At 52.2% G+C, this 19,217-nt stretch overlaps 2 protein-coding genes across 5 annotated transcripts in view; one reads left to right on the forward strand and one right to left on the reverse strand.

Annotated features, from left to right (window-relative positions):
- Nucleotides 1-4,771, forward strand: part of USP22 (ubiquitin specific peptidase 22) — a 118,557-nt gene extending 113,786 nt beyond the window's left edge. For 3 of the 4 annotated variants that reach the window (XM_080354104.1, XM_080354102.1, XM_080354103.1), the window contains exons 13-14: nucleotides 1,659-1,808; nucleotides 3,621-4,771. In XM_080354104.1, the coding sequence (XP_080210230.1) occupies nucleotides 1,659-1,808; nucleotides 3,621-3,663 (193 nt within the window). In that variant the 3' untranslated portion in view covers nucleotides 3,664-4,771. Of the gene's footprint in view, nucleotides 1-1,658; nucleotides 1,809-3,620 lie in introns of those variants that run through there. The other variant, XM_080354105.1, reaches the window with a different exon arrangement.
- A 4,931-nt stretch (nucleotides 4,772-9,702) lies between these two features.
- TNFRSF13B (TNF receptor superfamily member 13B) lies at nucleotides 9,703-13,334 on the reverse strand (the record flags this gene model as incomplete). The annotated part of the gene is made up of 4 exons (XM_080353656.1): nucleotides 9,703-9,980; nucleotides 10,666-10,917; nucleotides 11,453-11,569; nucleotides 13,196-13,334. The coding sequence occupies 4 exons, from the start codon at nucleotides 13,332-13,334 to the stop codon at nucleotides 9,703-9,705; spliced, it is 786 nt and encodes a 261-aa protein (XP_080209782.1).
- Nucleotides 13,335-19,217: the final 5,883 nt, after the last annotated feature.

Here is a 19,217-nt window from a genome sequence, read left to right on the forward strand (position 1 = left end):
AAACTAAAAGCTGTGGCTACGGTATTAAAAAGGACTGGGTGTTTCCTTTAAATAATCCACTTTATATTGCAATAGAAAAGGGAGTTCCAGAGGACGGACAAAAAGTTTACAGAACACTGACACTCAAAGTCCCAAGTAAATCACCCTGGTAATTCTGGGGTCTCTCTGTCAGGTGTTGATTCCAGGCAGAATAAATGACAGACTGGTATGGGACTCACTTAAGAACGTAAAGGGAGCATCATTGAAACTAGTATCTGTAGCTTTATGGAAATAGAGATGTCACACAAACCTTTTTTTTTAATAAGGTTACAAGTTTGGTTGCTACAGTCGTGTGCTGATGTGTATTTAAATTCTTCAAGGCGCTTTCATTTGGCACTAAAAATTTTGTTAAGAAACCAAAATCACACAATGGATTTAAAAACTAGCTGACCAGTGCAGTTGTCATACAGGCAGATACCGGGCAGGTGTTACATGTGGTCCTGTAGCGACTGATTTATTAGGCTTATGGTGTTTAATAGCATTAGCAAAGATCTGGAAGAGAACACAACTGAGCTCTGTCGAAGTTTGCACATGATTTAAGTTGGAGAAGTTGTTAACAATGAAGAGAACTAGGCACGGAGAGCAGAGGCATCGGGGCTGCTTAGTGACAGCTGGGGCAATCCTAGAGCCCCCCACCTCGGGGCAGAGTGACACCTATTTGAACTGAATTAAAGGATTCCACTGGGAAAAGGGTGACTTGATAAATCTGTGGCTCCCTAGACAGCCAGCTGAACCAGGTACCTTGTGGCACCACTATGTCAGGAGCTCTGGGAACTTCCTGTGTAAGTAGGAGAATATTAAGTGAGATTAGAGAGATTATTTTACTGTTGTGCAGCTGTGTTTGTATCCCGGTTTTGAGGACAGCATTTTAAAGAAAGAGTTAAAGAGGGTGGAGAACATTTGACAAAGAGCCATGAGAAAGGAAAGGAAAAAGGAAAGGAAAGGAAAGGAAAGGAAAGGAAAGGAAAGGAAAGGAAAGGAAAGGAAAGGAAAGGAAAGGAAAGGAAAGGAAAGGAAAGGAAAGGAAAGGAGGAACTTGATCGTTATCTATCTTTGGAACACAAGTCTGCTGGCTTGCAGGCAAATGCAGAGCACCATCTGAAAGCTGGAAGTTGAGGCTGAATATATTCAGCGTTTCAAAATAGGTACAGACTTTCCAAATTAAGGATAATTAGTACAGCAATTTATCACTAGAAATATTTCAGATTAGCTATGTTCAAGATTACCTCCTTTTCCATCCCCATACCTCAAATGCATTTTTCTGGTTCACTAGAGAAAGTAATTGAGGGAAGTAGAAGTCAGACTAGGTAATCAGTGGTCCTCCTTAGGAATACATCAATATTGATGTATTTTAGAAGAAAAATCTTCGGTAGCCAATATTGGTAAAGCCGATGACTGTCATCAGACTAGAGCATTGCAGTGATAGCAAGACAGAAAAAGAAAAATGTGTTTCTTTCCCTGGGCAAGGACGGCCTCTTCCCAGTTAAGTGTTAAGAGCTGGTGTTTTACTGATGGGTCAAGTCCTTTACTGTTGCTACACGTGTTTATGGACGTGTCTAAAGCATCGGTTGTTTTTTCCCCGTTTGATCTGTGTATTCATTAACTTCTTTCCACACCAGGTATTCCTTGTTTGCAGTAGTTAATCACCAGGGAACCTTGGAGAGCGGGCACTATACCAGCTTCATCCGGCAGCACAAGGACCAGTGGTTCAAGTGCGACGATGCCATTATCACCAAGGCTAGCATTAAGGATGTGCTAGACAGTGAAGGGTAAGTTGGGAACTGGGAAGGGGAGAGGAAATTTTGACCTTTGGGTTTTCCTTACTTGCAGCTGGAAGACCCTTTCATCATAGAGAAGGTTTAATTTTTTCTCTTTGAATATCTAATGTCTCGGTGCTTCGGGATGTTGCTTTATAATCCTGGGTTTGTTGAAGGAAGAAGAGGCAAAGGATGAGGGACAGCAGCTGGTGCGGCAGTGTCTGCCACTGGTGCTCGTGTCTGAACTCTTTCTTGCCCTTTTATAAGGGACTCTGAAAACCAGAGTTATATGATCATCCAGTACTGACCTCCATGACACAATCCAGTCTTTGTCCACAGAACCTTTGGATTGCTATGTGTAAAAGATTTGAAGAAAAGCTGTTAAGAAAATACTGTGAACCAGAGTCACGAGGCTATATGGGAGGCAGGTATAGAACAGCAGCTGTTTCGTAGCTCATCGCTTTAAATTGATTGCGGATTGACATTATGGTTTCAGATATTTGCATTAGACAAGTATTGGGAGTGCAGAGCAGTAGTTTGCAAGGGAAGCACCTTGGTGTTGGTCGTTTGAGGGAAGCTTTGGGGACTAGTATATGTTTTGAGAATAAGGTAACTTAAAATCCGAAGTCTTCATTTTGCATCTTCAACTGTGGACTCAGTACTGGAAAGATAAGCCGTTATTGTTCCTGCGTTAATTATTCCTGACATTTCTATGGGTTGCTGCAGGCGCCGATGTTCAGTTTGTAATTTTATTTTAACAGATTTTATCATTCTTTTTGAACTTCAACCAGGAAGTAAAAATAAAACAAACAAACAAACAAATCTGTCCTATAATATCTGAATATTAGTGTTAAATGATATGACAAGGTAACTTGTGCTTTGAGGTCATCAGAAAAACAAGTGTTTTTCCTTCAACACCAAGGCTCTGGTCCTTGGCTGGGGTATGTCTGGAAGAAGCTGCCCTAGGCAAGGAGGAGAGGACACACAACACAATCGCTGCCCATCTGCCCCGTTACAGGCTGGTTCGAGCTCCATTTTCACTGGTTCAGATAAAGACTGACACTAAAGCAGATCTGCAGGGTGTAAGGGAGCTGCATAGGGCATGAGACGGAAGGATAATAATTGAAAAGTCTCAAAAGCGCATCAAAGCATTTTAAGAGCCGTGCAGTGAGAAGAGCAGGTAGAGATGAGTCCAGTTCCCTCCAACATGCAACTGCTTGAGGGTTGGGCTCCGTTATGTAGCAGTACACATAAAGTAATTAAGGACAGGAAGAATTTCATCCTGTTAAAACACCAGATTTGAGTACAGATTGAGACATTAGACATTTGAGTTGGATTTGGCTGCGACGCGAGTTTTCACCCACATGCCTGGTTCTTCGTTTTCCTTCTCTAACAGTAAATGGCAGACAGTTTGCAATAATCCTGATGCCTTGGTAATGTGACTCTAAAGCAGCACTTGTATTCTTAAAGCACCTCTGTTGTGTTTTGTGTCATGAGAGTGTTAAATAGATGCCACCTGTCTGGCCACCAGTGTGATCTAATCTTGCGGAGCTTTCAGGTTCTAAGTAAATTGTGCAACAAGAAGGTTTGACTGTTTGATGTACAACTGTTCTCTTTCCTGAGTCGCTGGTGACATTATTTCAGCTGGCTTCCCTCCTCCTCACCCATAGTTACTGTGGAGAGCTGGCATGTCCCTGGAACCGCTTCAAATTGAAAAGAAAAACAAAACTAATAGTCCTCATTTTTTATGATTGCATCAATGGAAATACTGATCTGCTCCAACGCCGAGCAGAAAGCTGAAACTGTACCTCTGCTTTCTTGCAGATATTTGCTGTTCTATCACAAACAGTTCCTGGAGTATGAATAGCCTTATCCAGCAGCTTGTCAGATATAAACAAGGAAGAAAATAAGCAAGCCTTCTGAATCGACACACAAACCTACCTGAAATGAAAAGACGCATTAAAAACCAACTAGCACTGAGCTGTAACAGGACCTACTTGACACTGACTCAAAGCCTGAGGAGTAAGAAATGAACAATGTCCAACGTGTACGCAGTCCCGCAAGGACAGAAAGGGGGGAAATAAAAAAGAGGCTACGGTCAGTCACTTAACAGAGGAAACATAAAATGAATGCTCTGGGTGGGGGAAATGGGAGCAGAGGAGTCTGGGCACTGGTACATCTCCTACGTTCCTCCAAAATGTGTGTGGGAAGGCAAAGGGTTGGTTATACCCTCATCTCCATAAAGCATCTTCTCCATTTGGTGCTTCAGCTCCAACGACCAATCATATAACAGTTAAAATTTAACAATCCAAGCCCATTTTTTTATGCACATGGGTCTGAACGCAGTAGAGTGGAGGAGGAAGGGATGATACACCTAAAGGACTTTGCAAGTATCTTTTTATTTGTGAATTTTAGTTATTAAATAAATACAGTATGAAACTATTAGGCTCTTTTTTTTCGACAACCGTGAAAGAAATCCTGGATTGTGGAACTGAAGCTGCAGTGCTCAGACAGGTTTTCAAGCATGCCTGCTTGCACAGGTAACATTCGATGCCATCGGACTGCTCATCAAAAGCATTAGCACAGATTCTTTTCTGTTTGAGCCCTTTTTTTGTTTTGTTTTCTATAAATAGCTATTTTCTTAATTTTTTTTCCTTTTATTCCCTTTTTTTCACGAGAATGAAATTCATAAATGCAAGCATCAGTAAAAACGAATGAATTGGCGTGTTTATACTGTAAGAGTGGTCTTGGTTCTATTTTTTATTTTATATCTTGTGAATAAGTTTGAATTTCTCAAAATTGCTTGTTTTGTTGTTGCTGGTTTTGGTTTGTTTGTTGGGGTTTTTTAATTCTATTTTTCCTGCTGCCTTCCAAAGCCGTATCTATGACACTTGGGGAGGGAAAGAGGGGGGCGGAAAACCCTCAGTATTGACAAATGTACCATCTGTTAGAAACGGTTGCTGCTGGGGGCAGCATCGAGCGATGGATCTGCTGCTATCGAGCACTTCTGCAGTGCGCTGGGGTTTTAAGTAAACACCACATTTTCCTGGTATTTGCTAGGCTGGTGTTGGTTCCTTGTGTCCTCCCGCATGGATTATTAACTCCTCACATACTCCTCTTGCAGCAGCGCAGCCGCCGCATCGGTGTCCGCACCGGCTCTCTCGTGCCTTGTCGCAAATGCAGTTTGTGCTCCTTTTCTCCGCTGTGGTGTAAAGCAGCTCGCCCGGTCAACATGCAGCACACAAGTGGGTCCTGCTGGTGTTTCACTCGCAGGAGATTGGCCTGTGGGTTGAATTGCAGCCCGAGAGAAACACCGTTCAGAACGCAGAGGTGAATAAAGCAAAATAGCTGCTTTTTTTTCTCCCTTCTGGCAGGGAGCTACGTGTAAGAGTTTATTATGAATCGGTGTAAGAGCCGCACCAGAAAGGTCATTGAGCTCTGTGTGTGTATCCAGATAACCATTCCGCAATTCAGCGGTGTGCTTGAAACCATGGATGGCTCGAACCTTTCAGATTGTGCTCGAGAAATGAGTTATGCGGGTATTTAACCTCCCTGAGAGGTGGAAAGCAGTCTGATAAACAGAAGAAATAGGAGGAAAATAAGGGAAGCGGGTGTGTTTGTTTTTTAAATGAGCATCTTACCAGAGCAGCTGAACAAAATGATGGTGGGATTGCGTTTGATTTATACACGAATGGAAGAGTACAAGGCGGTTTTGTACATCAAGAGGTTTCTGCGGCAGGGGAGGAACAAGGGACAGCTAATTGAAGCACCCTGAATACCAAATCAGACATAAAATGTACTATACGGTGTGGGAGTCACCTCGGCAGCCTGATTTCTGCAGAGCGATCGCACACTCTGGTTTTGTAACCTGTCTTCCTAGCGTCACGCTTGAAATAACTTCCCATTGTAATTGGGTGCTGCAAGATTTAACCTGAGCGTTCTTGTCTCAGAACGAGCCGTTGCTGGAGAAATGCGGATGAAGGGTGCACCCGCGGGACGGGGGGTCCCTCCCTCCCCGAATCGCTGTCGTGCAGATGCTCGATGACGCTTTCTGCTGCGTTTTAATAATGCAGAGCTTGCAGAGGGAGCCGCAGATCAGCCTCTCGTTCTTCCCGGGGCCGCCGTTGCCCCCGTCCCGTTGCTGGGGGCGCAGTGCCGCCCCGTGGGGACGCCCGCACCTGCATTTCCCTCATTTTCTTTTCTTTTCCCTCTTTTTTTTGATGCTGGAGCCTGAACAAATGAATTCTGCCTTTCCCTAGCACACGCTTGGCCACCGGAGCTAATGCAGCCTGCTTTGTTAATCCTTTAGAAACAGCTTGTTTAGGGACGACGCCAGCCATATAAATCAGCCTTCATTTGTTTTATTTCCCCCCTCCCGTGTGAGGCTGGTGAACAGAGCTGTGCGCTCTGCGCCTGCAGATGGTTTTCAATGGGAGATTGCAGCGTTGTGGTTTCAAAAGCAGAATTCCTGGTGTATTAAAAGCTCTTAATTCTTTTCTTCTCACCCTCTCTGTCCCTCCCTGAATCCTACCAGCCACGTTTCCGTTTCCAGTGGCGGTAAATCAGCGCAGGTTGCTCAAGCAGCAGAGAGCGTTTCCCTTTTCCTATAGAAATGGAGGAACGGGCGCTGCCGTACGAGCAGCACTGCCCCTTGTGATGCTTTTTCTCAAAACACAGCTTTTTCTTACCCGTCATCTCCAGAGCAGCTGTGCAGCTCACACACGGGGTTTATCCCCTGCAGAATGGGAGGTTTCTCTGCTCGGAAATCTCTTCAAATCACCTTTAGGAGAGCGCCGAGCGCTGGACGTCTCGCTGTGCTGCAAGACGCTAACGAAGGGCTGACGAAGCGCTGCCTCCCCGTGTGCCGGCAGGCAGCACTGAAAAGCAGCTGCCTCTGCGTTCCCCTGCCGACCCTCCTCATTTCGAGGAGCGGTTTGAGGTTGATATGTTGCTTTTGAGGTACAGTTGTATCAGCAGAGCTTGGTTTGGTGCGAGGAAGCATCTGCAGAAATGACTGAAAACAAGGACTGGTGTGGTGGTGCAGGCTCACGTTGGACTGTATATTCTGTTACCTACCAGCAGCGAACACAGCCCTGCACGGGCACAAAAATAGCCAGAAAATGACTTTAGATAGAATATTTTCTTGTCCCTCAGCCACTCAACCAGAGAGAAAGCTTTACCTCCTGCTGCTGCCTAATGAAAACCTGAGCAAAAGCAGGAATGTGAGAATTGAATACACCCCCAGGTGGATGCTCGTGCTGAAAATCTGTGCCTGTAATTCCACATGGTTTAACTCATCCCAGCCGTGCCTGTGTCCTACACTTACTGTGCCTCTGATATGCAGAGCAATTTCTCCATCAGGGCTGTTGGCCAGTGGCTGCAAAAGTGAGGCCAAATCCATTGATTCCTCTGGGTTCTCCAGACATCTGACAGTTGTCCCTGGGAGCCCGTATATTATTTTTCACTGCTATTGTGTTCAAGTTGTTCCTTATTACCTTTTCTACGCTATAACAATAGTTCTATTCTCTGGAGGAGGGGAGGGCACATCTATGGGGGTGAGGAATGCTCCTCTCTTGTGTATCGGGGCCGGAGGGAAGTTCTTGGCTTCTGATAAGTGTTTTTCCCAGTTTCTGGGACACGGGCGGTGTGGTGACAGGAGGGACATCCCTCCTGGGCCGGCTGCAGCAGGAGCTGCCGCTCCCCAGTGCGTGCGGGGTGAGCTCTGGTGTGCACTGGCATAAATGTTTCCCTAAAAGCTTCTCGTTTGAATAATTGATGCCTCTTGATCCTCGGGAGATGCCCTGATTGCAGAACTGGTGGCACATACTCAGTCATTTCTATCCTATTTCTAAATAAGGTTCTGAATCTCTTTGCACAAGTAGCGTGGCTGGGGGTGCCCCTGGGTGACAATTGCCCGTCCCAACCCTGTGCCGGGAAGGGGTGGCGTGATGAGGCATCATGTCTGTTGAGAGGGGTTTTCTGTCTCCTGGAGCCCCCGTCCTCGCCAAAAAACACTTGGGCAGAGGTGGGCACAGCGCTGGGGCTGATGGAGAACAGGGTCGGGACAAGAGGCTGAGGGGGGTGGAGGAGGAGTGTGAGGATGGGCAGGAGTGCGAGTGGAGACCCTCGGGGAGAACAAAGGATGTAGGAGACAAAAGGCAGAGCAAGAGCAGATGCCAAAAGATGGTGCGAGGACAAGAAAGACTGAGGCCAAGCTGGAACAGAAACAGACCGGGGGAAGCTGATGTAGAGATTAGTCTGTGCAAAGACACAGGAGGAATGGAGGCTGAGCACATGTGGAGGCCAAGGTGGCTTCTGGGACCAAAAGACTTTTGGAGGAATTGGGGTGCTAATGGTGCTATGGTGTTTGAGGCCACGGTGGCGGTGACAACGGGAGCTGAGGCTGTGGGGCAGGAGGTCACAGGAACCAACACCGTGAGACCGGAGGCCATTAGAGCCGGTTCCACAGGAGGGAAATGACAGGAGCTGAGGCTGTGGAAGGTGATGCTGTGGAGATGGAGGCCCTGGGGTGGCCTTGAGAGAGGAGATGCCAAAGGGAGCTGGAGGCCAAGAGGGTCTCGTTGCTGAGAGTGTGTGGCCGGGGTCTGTGTTTTGTGGGTAAACACTTGCTCTCCCCAATCCCTCCACGGGGTTGTGGCCTTCAGTGCTCACCATTACGTTCAGAAGACCCATTTTGAGTGAAATGAGATTTTGGGTTTGAAAAGGCTTCTTTTTCTCCCCTTGAACGTGAATGCAACACAATACAAAGCTCATCCCTCGTGCTGCAGCGAGGTGAGGACTTCACTGAGCAGAGGAAGAGATGAAAGGCAACACACAGCGAGATGCTGAAATGCCAGGTTGGTTTCTGGAACAGTTCAGGACAGCAAACCTTTACCTCATTGTTGGACCAGCTGTTGGGCCTGCATGTGAGCTCTTAGTCCTCACCTTAAACCCCCTCTTGCACTTTCTCTCTAATAGGTTTCAGGTGGTCCTGATGCCTTTCTGCTTCGTGACCATCACACATCACTCACGGCACAGGAGTAATTTCTCACCAAGCAGAATGTTCCCATACTCTCCTTTAGTGAAAATGAGAACTTCAAGATACATTTTGAAACCCATCTTTTTCTACAGTAGCTTTCAAAGCCAGGTCAGATAAAAACCTTCCCTCAAAGCAGCTGTATCTCAAGCTGGTTCATCACTTTTACCAGCTATTCTGAGTAACCCTGACCAGCCCTACATCAATCCAGTCTTTAGGAAACTTCTCAGCCTTAGAGGAGTTTTCTCGTTTAAACCCAATTCCACTGGGGATTTTGGTGCCTGTCCCAGCTCCTCCCGTGCAGCATCGTGTCCAGTCACAAGGCAAAGCTTTGCCATCATCCCCAACCTGTCCTTTCATCCCAAGCAGCATTGAGAGATGGCGGTGGGGCTTTCCACATTGTGTCTCAAAGTCAGAAAAGGCTCCTCTTGAGAGCGTGGCGGTGGCATTCAGTGGTCATTACAGCTTCTTGGGGCTGAGTTGTGTGAGATGCTCACAGCTCTGCTTGTGTCACACAGCAGCAGGGAAAGATGTGCTGATGAAAACCCCCAAGGAGACGTCGCTCCTCACAACCGGCTGCACGGAGGAGCCTGCAGAGGCCGTGTTGGCGGATGCGGCTGAATGGGAAGCGACTTCTATCACTGGGAGTGCACAAGAATAAGAATTTAGTTTCCTGAGTGGAAGAAGACAGCGCTTTGTGTAACCAACAGCGCTGTCTGTAGCCTGCAGCCCCTGGGCCAACACCGGTCCGGGTCCGCCGGTCCTGGGAGAAGCCATTACAGTCACTGGAAACAGAGGGTGAAGCAACTGTGTTTGGGGGCAGAGAGAACGTCCCTCCTGTCTGATCCTGTGCAGCAATGTTCACCACGGTCACGCCATGGGCGTCTTCTCTTGCGAAGGAGAACAGATGATTTTGAAGTGGCCGTCGTCGGGGCTGGGAATGGCCCCCGCGCTTCCCGTGCTGCGTATCCCGGTGTGAGCGGGACCAGCGGCTCTTTCCCCCGTGTGACAGGAGGAGCTGTGACAGGGTTTGGTTTCTTGTACAGCGGAGCCGTGTCCGGGGAAGCAGAAGCCGCAGGTTTCCACTGGCTCTGGAACCCTGATGCCGGTGCATCCGTCACCAACGCTGCCCGCTTCCACCAGATGATCTGCAAATAAACCGTGTGTGTCAGTGGGAGGGTTTTTAGGAGCACCTTTTACACAAGAAATGCTTTGCAGTGCTGTACCAGAGCCTATGAAGTGCCAGGCCTGGAACTGGGGAGGACATCAGTGTCCCACTGCTTCGATAAAGCCCACGGCGCTGGGTGTTGTACGTAACACATTGTCTGTGTGCTTGTGTATGACCTGAGACTGAACAGCTCTGCTGGAGGACAGGCTCAGAGAGTTGCGGGGTTCAGCTGGAGAAGAGAAGCTTGAGGGAGACCCTATTGTGGCCTTTCTGAGCTTAAAAGGAGCTGAGAAGAAAGATGGGGACAGACTTTTGGTCAGGGCCTGTTGTGATAGGACAAGGGTGATGGTTTCAAACTAAAGGAGGGAGATTCAGGCTGGACATGAGGAAGAAATCACTTACACTGAGGGTGGTGAGAGCCTGGCCCAGGTTGGCCAGAGAGATGGTGGATGAACCATCCCTGGAGACATCCCAGGCCAGGCTGGACGGGGCTCTGAGCAACCTGAGCGGGTGAAGATGTCCCTGCTCATGGCAGGGGTGGCACTGGGGGAGCTGGGAAGGTCCCTTCAGCCCAAACTATTCTGTGATTCTGTTGCAGTACGTGTAGCTTGCCACCCACAAGCTCCCCATCCTCTCCCAGTGCTCCCAGTGCCCCCAGCACTCACCTTTGCAGGAATCCTCCCTGCGGTGGCAGGTCCCGGCGCTGGCCGGGCAGGTCACCACCTCTCCCTTCCTCCGCAGGTGAGTCCAGCCCAGGAGCAGGGAGCAGACGAGGGCGCAGAGGCAGAGCCCCAGCAGCAGATAAACCACCAGCCACGGCTCCTGCTCCCCGCACACCTTCTGCTCCAGCACGGCCGCGGGGGCCGGGGACGTCCCCAGGGCGGCGGGCGCGGCGGGGGTGGCCAGCAGGGCCCCCGCTGTGGGCCAGGCAGAGACAGGTGTGCTTAGAAACCCTTCGGGTACCTGCTTCACACTATTGACTTTTTGATAGGGAAAGGGTGTTGCTAATAGCACTCTGCTTGGCAAGAATTTGAACACCCCTTCTGCTTGCATTTCTCTTCAACAGAGAGGTGGAGGAGGCGCCTTCCCACCCTCCCGTCTTCTCCAGGGATCATGTCTCAACCCCAGCGTGGGAATTGCAGATCACAATGAAAAATGTGGGAAATGCAACTGCTGCCCCTGGCTGGTAGAGCCGAAGGACAGGTCTGTTAAACACCAACACACGAAAGGGAAAACGCTGTGTGATGGAGAAAGCAGGAGGGAGGCAGATGCCCTGCTCTGCTTCTCCCAGCTCCCAGTGCAGCGTCAGCGCACAAACACGACCCCAGGACAAAGAGATGGGGGTTTGCTGCCCCTTCCCGAGCTTTGCTCCCATAACCCATCTCCTCTTCCAGCCCAGCCCTGGGGGTCCTGCCCCACGTCCCCGCTCTGCCCCCTCGTGTTTGACCTTACTTTCGCAGGACGCGGCGCATTGCTTCGGGTGCTGCCCGCACACCGTGCTGCAGCTGATGCAATGCTTCAGGAGCTCGTCGTAGTAGAAGCCGGGTCTCCTGTTGCAGTCCATGGACTCTGCGGGAGGAGAGGAAGATGAACGCGGTGTCCTGAGCACATTCTCCTCCACCCCGTCACTGAACAGGAGGATCCCAAACCACTGCCCTCCCACCACCTCGTGCCGGGGTTCCTGCGAGGACAAACCCACGGCTGCTCTGAACACGCTCACGGCTCCAACAGGTGCAGGGCGAGACCTGCCCGCAGCTGTGAATGTTGAAAACCTCTCCAGAGCTGGCAGGGTGTCAGATCCACGGGATCTGTGCTGGTGTTTGGTCCTATGAGGCTGAGAGAGTTGGGGTTGTTCAGCCTGGAGGAGACTCCAGGGAGACCTTAGAGCAGCCTCCAGTACCTAAAAGGGACCTACAGGGAAGCTGGAGAGGGACTTTTTACAAGGGCATGTAGTGATAGGACAAGGGGTGATGGCTTTAAACCAAAAGAGGGGAGATTTAAATGATGTATAAGGATGAAATTCTTCCCCATGAGGGTGGGGAGGCCCCAGAACAGGCTGCCCAGGGCAGCTGTGGATGCCTCATCCCTGGAAGGGTTCAGGGCCAGGCTGGATGGGAATTTGAGTGACCTGGTCTGGTGGAAAATGTCCCTGCCCATGGCAGGGGGGTGGAATGAGATGATCTTTAAGGTCTCTTGCAACTCAAACCATTTTATGACTCCACGGTAAATACTGGGTAAAAGCACACGCTGGCAGCTGCGTGGGGAGGGGACGCAGCCAGGCACGTGCGCTGTACCCGCCTGCGGCAGGGAGCTCCTGGCTGCTGCTCATAGAGCTTCTGCTGCCGTGGAGCCTGCATGGATCTTTGGGACACACCAAAACCTGCCTGAGCGCCCCTTGGGCCCCATGGATGGCATCTCCTCAAGGGGAGACGTGACTTGTCACCGCACGCAGGGCTGTGTCCCCTGTGCCCCAGGACAGGGTGCAGCAGTGCTGATGCAGCTCGCTGGGGAGGGAAGGGGCCGTGCAGGGGGTTTGGGTGCAAAGTGCATCTGTGGCTCTTCCTCACCTGTTAGCACCGCACCTTGGTGTCTGCCCTGGCACAGGGCTCGCAGTTCAGCCTTGCAAGCCCAGAGCTTGAGTTTATAATTATCCACATCGACTGAACCTGATGTACCTTGAGGCTCTGCCCTTGGAGGGTCAGCAGTGGGGCATATATATGAGTGCTGATGCAGCTCTAGGAATCATAGAATTGTGTCGGTTGGAAAAGACCTTTAAGATCATCAAGTCCAACCGTTACCCCACCCCGGCACTTCCCCATGTCCCTGAGAACCTCATCTCTGTCTGCTCAACCCCTCCAGGGATGGTGACTCCAGCACTGCCCTGGGCAGCCTGTTCTGATGCCCAACAATCTGTGAATAAATTTTCCTAATACCCAACCTAAACCTCCCCTGGTGCACCTCTGTGACCCCAGAAAGAAAGGGTACAAGGGTACGGAGATATGGACAACTTGATCCTGGTCTGCGCTGAGCTGCTGCCAGACCCAGCCCATCACGGGGACGCTCACGTTCCCCAGCGTTTTTGGCTCAGACCTTTGTTAAGCCGAGCTGGCTCGGCACCCGCCCTGTGGCTCATCCCAGGCTGTGGTGTCTGGTCTCAGCTCTGCCCCACCGCTGCCCGCGGTGTCCGGCACTCACCGCACAGGGCTGCGCACCTCCTGACGCTGTGCCGGCCGCACGCGAGGCTGCAGGGGATGCACTGGCAGACGAGCGTGTCCCAGTACTGCTGGTCGGTGCAGTTGTTCATGGCATCCCACCCGACGGGCGTCCCATCCATGGCTGCGGAACAGGAGGGTCTCTTTAGTTTGGAGGAGACTGAGGGGTGACCTCATTAATGTTTACAAATATATAAAGGGTGAGTGTCAGGAGGATGGAGCCAGGCTCTTCTCGGTGACAACCAATGGTAGGACAAGGGGCAATGGGTTCAAACTGGAACGGAAGAGGTTCCACTTAAATTTGAGAAGAAACTTGTTCCCGGTGAGGGTGCCAGAGCTGCCCAGGGAGGTTGTGGAGTCTCCTCTGCAGACATTCCAACCCGCCTGGACACCTTCCTGTGTAACCTCATCTGGGTGTTCCTGCTCCATGGGGGGATTGCACTGGATGAGCTTTCCAGGGCCCTTCAACCCCTCACACTCTGGGATTCTGTGAGGGGAGGAGACTTGGGGTGGCCACCACAGGGCTGGGACTGTGATCCCTCGCAGGGGGATGCTCAGCTGTTCCTCAGCCCGTCTCATCATAGGCTTGGGCTAGAGCATGCAGTAAAACCTGCTTCAGGCTTAGCAAGCTCTCCAAATCATCACCCTACATGAGCATGTCCTGTGCCGGTCCCTGGGGACACGCAGGGAGGTCACCTGGGCTCGTAGGTGGCCCCGTGCTGTGACCTGAGGGTCTGGGGATGCACAGAACTGCCCGTGGGAACAAGAGCGGTGGGAAACACTCCTGTCTTTGTGCGCTTTTTCTGAAAATAACAGAAATACAAACAGAACGACCACTGGCAACGTCTTCTGGAACCATTTTTGATTCTGGAAACTTCTGAATTCCTCCGTAGCATCGGGGTGGTTTGTGTGTCATTTCTGATGTCTCTCTTTGGTGCTGTGGCATCATAATGAAACTCTATTTTGTAAAAACTTGATTTTGTAAAAAAATGCACCAGACTCCCCCTTGCAGCAGCAGGAGGGAGGTCTCCTGGGACAGCTCTCAGCGCTGGTTTAGCCCCCGCCAGCCAGGACACCTGGGGTGGACGTGTTCATGTCCCCATGAGTTCATCCTGTCCTCCTCTGCCACCGTGAGCCCTGTGCTGGACATGGTGCCAAAGGCACAGGAGCGGGGCATCAGCTGCAGCCCTCAGCAGCACACAAATCCAGCCAACAACTTACCATTTTAACAATCAGCTCGCTAACGAGCGTTGCCTTGTTAGCAGCTGAAATATTGGTGCACGTCCCCATCTCTGTTTGCAGCCTGCGCCACTGCAGGGTTTGGCCTTGGAGGCAGCGCAAGTGATGGCCGTGCCGTTGGTGCCGGTGTGCCGTGCCGTGCGGTGCCATGCTGCGCCATGCCGTGCTGCACACGGGGTCTGCAGCAAACACGACAGAGCAAGTGCAGGAATCACTAACCAGCGTGAGCGTGGCTGTGGTGGAAACGTGCCATTTGCTGACCGAGAGGGCCCACGGGCAACCACATCCCCCTGTGGAGCTGCAGCTGTTTCCTCCCGGTGCTGAGGGGACCCGAAAGGTTTAAAACCCCTCGATACTGCAGCACAACATGGGCCTCTGCATGCCCTGAGTCTGCACGTCGCCTCGGCCGGAGCTTCTGCACCGCAGCCTTTGCAAAGCCGAACTTTGATTTCTATAGGGAAAACTCACTGTGGGGATCTCTCCTTCTCTCTAGTATGTAGGCAGTCAGGATAAATCCACTCTGCACAAGGATGCTGGCCCTATAGTCCCAGTCGTTCAATTAACATTGCTATAAAATTAAATAATTGCTTTCTAGCAAGCTGATTGAAGACGTTCCCCAGGGCAGAGTGAGGCTCAGGCTGATGGTCTCTCCTCAGATGCTCTTTGAAGATATTTTGTACCCAAACAGAAGAAAGAGAAGACCCCTGGGAATGCTGGTGACCCCTGGGGTCAGTGGTGACCCCTGGAGGTGCTGGGGAGCCCTGGCGATGGTGTGAGCCCGGCCACCCTTGGGTGACGGTGACGGTGGGGTTTCCCCTGGGATAACTGCATGGGAAGTGGAGATTTGGGGCTGTGTCTAAGCTGGGGGGTGCGGGCTGGGCAGCTCCCTCCCTGCTGCTGCTCAGGCGGATCCAAACCGGGTGTTTGGCCCCATCTAGGAGAAATCCTTCCCGATGGCCGAGCTTCCCGGGAGCCTCGAGGTACGCGCGGTGCTCCCAGCGCGGCGTGGCCAGACCCTGCAAACCCGCGTTTTCCAGCAGAGCTGGGTGAGTCTCCTCCTCTGCGTCCGCACCAGGGACCAGCACCCCAGACTCCCCTGTGCGCCCCTCATCCAAAGCACTGGGCAACCTTTTCATCTTCAGCCCCACGGCACCGACCGTCCTCAGCAGGGTGGAAACCCTTTCTGTTGGCTCCGCTTCTCAGCAAGAGCCTGGGGAGACCCGCCGCTCGCAGCCAGCGCTCTGTAAATGTCACTGTGACCCCGAGCCCTCGCAATGATGAGCCCCTCACCCCCACCTCCCCCCACAGCCCCTCCATGGCGTAACTCACGTTTGACTCTCCTGCAGCATCTAGTCCCCCTCTCCCGCCATCGCACCGCGAGCTCCAGCCCCGAGCCCGTGCATCGCTCAGCAGGTTTATTATTAGAGATCGATTTGATTAATGCCTGGGCCATGCGTTTCCTGGGGTTTCCCCTTATCCCTTCGATGCAAATCGCTCACAAGCACAGTGCATTGCATTGGCTCACCGGGCGTCCCTGGGCTGTCAGGGGCTCAGGGAGGGACATTGTGGGGCCGTGTGTCACACAGGGAGGGGTGTCCTGGGCCTGGCGGCCACGTTGCAGAGGGGCTGGTAGGGATGGGGGCTCTGCAGCACCTGGCCTCGCATTGCCTGGCTGCAGTGGGGTGGTTTATTCTGCAGAGAAGGAGGTTTTACTCTGTAGAGGAAAGAGTTATCGTGGGCCAGGAGAGCTGGTGGGTGACACTGGGGCGTCGTTGCTTTCCTGGGCTTTGCTGTGTCAGAGCAAGACAAAGGGGATGTCGCTGCGTGGAGCTGCAGGTAGAGAGGAACAAGTGTCCCTTCTTGTGGAGCTGTGTCACACAGCCCTGCGTGTAACGTCCTGCTGATGCCACGTGGCACCGGGTGCTGGTCACCCTCGCCTGCAGGGACCGAGCACCGCACTGTGCACCTGTCCGATCCCCGTCTGCGGGGGGGTCAGCCCAGCCCACCCGTGTGTCTCCTGCTCACAGCACACAGAGCATCTCATGATGGGATGAGAGGAAACAACCTCAAGTTGCACCAGGAGAGGTTTAAATTGGATCTTGGTGAACAATTTCTTCCCTGAAGGGCTGTGGGGCATTGGAACAGGCTGCCCAGGGCAGTGGTGGAGTCACCATCCCTGGAGGGGTTGAACAGACGGACATGAGGTTCTCAGGACATGAGGCAGTGCTAGGGGTGGGTTAATGGTTGGACTCAATGATCTAGAGGGTGTCTTCCAACCAAAATGATTCTATGGCCCCCAATAAGGTTCTTTAAACAGTGCTTTTCTCTGGTGCATCCATGCCCCAGAGGCAGGAGGGCTGAGGGGTTTTCAGGGGGCTGCACTGGTAACAGAGGACCGGGCACTGCTGGCACTGGATCGGCATGAAGCATTAATAGCATGGCGTGGTTTTCACAGAGGGAAAGAGCTACCTCTGTGCTGCTGGCAGCCTCCAAGAGTATAGCTGTGTATTTATTTTTAGGTTTCACCTCACCCTGCAAGTGGAATGGGTTTCATCAGCAAACCCAGGATGGAGCAGCCAGGCAGCACCCCTGGGGATGCCTGAGAGCAGGGATTCAGCCCATTCCATGGTGCTGAGAGTGTCTGCCTCTGCTCAGCCGGGCATCCATCCGTCCATCCATCCATCCACCCATCCACCCATCCATCCACCCATCCACCCATCCACCCATCCATCCACCCATCCGTCACTGCCCTGGTGCCTCTGACCAGTGGCACAACGCTCCATAGGGAACATCTAGTGAAAGCAAAGCCAGACTGTGCGCCTGCTGGTCTCCCCGTTTCCCACTGGCAGTGGGCTCATTTCTGGAGGTTTCTCCCCCTTTCTGTGCAAGCGCAGGGCAGGGCTGTGCCGTGGCCATGTCCCCAGGAGGGGACAAGGGGTGCCGGGACCGTGGCAGTACGGTGACTCAGCTCAGCCCGATGGGACCTATCTGCAGAAACAGCTGAGGGGGGAAGGAAGCAGCAGCGATACCTGTTACTTTCTATAAACACCGGCAGGGCAGCGTCAAGGTTTTTTCCGCTCGGTTCAAAAACTCCTACTTTGTGCTTTACCACAGCGATCTGCAACTGAGAAAGAGCAAGAGGCCACTTTGTGGGGGCGCAACACACTGTGTCCTTTGCAGGGACATTGGGGGATGAACCTGCTCACAGGGAGCAAAGCCCAAACCAGAGGAACCCAGCGCTGCTTGGCCCTCCCTGCCTGGATGTGACCCAGCACGTCCCACTCCTGTAGGAGGGACAGGACCAGCATCGGCACCATCCGATGGACCCTGGTGCTCAGAGTGGGGACGGGGAAGGGACAAGGCACGACGTCGCCGTGGGGACACAGCAGCACTGATGCTGTGCCGCATGTCGTGACTCTGTACATGCGGGTGATGCGAAGGATGGGCTCATCGCTGGGCTTGAGCGTTGGCCTGCAAAGCTAAAGCCAATGGCAAAGGAAATCAGGATTTCGGCATCGCCTGCGCTGCTTGAGCGTGACCCGGAGCGACGGCTCCAGCCCTCTGGCTCGCGGGGTTTTGCAGGGGAAACCTGCTGCTGTAAATAGCGGCGGGAGACTTGCAGTTTCCACCCTGGTGAGCCCTCAAGAGGGAACCGAGAAGCACTTAGGGGTGGTTTGTCCCTCCTCACTGAGCAGAGATCAGGCTGGGTAATTTCGGCTTGAAAATTCTCAGTGTACTCCGTGACCAGAGCCCCATCTCCTCAGCTGCGCACCCCAGCAGCCCGACCCCCGTGCCCCGAGTGGCATCACCCCCTCCCACCCTCTCAGAGGACAGCGTGTGCCTTTTAAATGTCTCCAAACATGGTCCTTGTGAGCTGCCGTCTCGCAGCCAAAGCAGTGGCTGGGGCTGTCCCTGCGCTCTGGGACACGGGCAGGGATCAGGCAGCACTCGCCAGCGCTCTGTCCTGGGTTCCTGCGTTAGACCCTTTGCTGTGTGCAACTGGTGGGAGAGAATCACCTGGCAGCTCCCTGTGCAGCCTCCCAGTGTGGTGCATCCTTCTGCATCCCTCTGCATCCCTCTGCATCCCACCGCATCCTCCCACATCATTTTGCATCCTTCAGCACCCATCTGCACACAGTTCCAGAGGTGCCACAGTCCATTTGGGGTGATAGAGCCCAGTTTTGTCCTCACAATAGAATCTTTTTTTCTTCTGGGCTCTTGCCCCCGTGGCATCGCTGCAAGGAGAGCTGCAGGTGACAGGCAGACTGGGTGGATAATATTTGGCTCCAAAATTTTTGGGGGGATGCCTGGCCTTCCCTTTGAGCAGCTTTGCTGGGGTATTTTCCTCCTCAGCCCGTTTGCCTTTTGCAGTCCCTGTGCTCAGGCCCTGGGCCTTGGCCAAGGCATTTGCTTGCACACATGCTCCCTTTGGGACCTGAAAAAAGGGGCCATGAGGGTGTAAAGGGGAAGAGGAGTCATTTTGGGTCGAAACCAGCAACTGTGAGGCTGGGCTGAGCACAGATGGCTCCGAGCACGGCAGCTGAGGACTCATTTCTTTCACCTTCGTTCCCTGCGGACACGTGCTCTCGAGTGCACTGGGGTCAGGATGCGCCTGTCCCCTGTGCATCGCCTCCCTGTCCTCTGTGTCCTGTCACTGCCACCAGTTCCTCATGGCAAAGCTCAGAGCTGCTACGTGCCCAAAGCCGCTGGGCTGATCACACACAATAGGATCATAGAATCATTTTGGTTGGAAAAGACCATCAAGA

This window comes from Nesoenas mayeri (genome assembly GCF_963082525.1).
Source record: "Nesoenas mayeri genome assembly, chromosome: 15".
NCBI lineage: Eukaryota > Metazoa > Chordata > Aves > Columbiformes > Columbidae > Nesoenas > Nesoenas mayeri.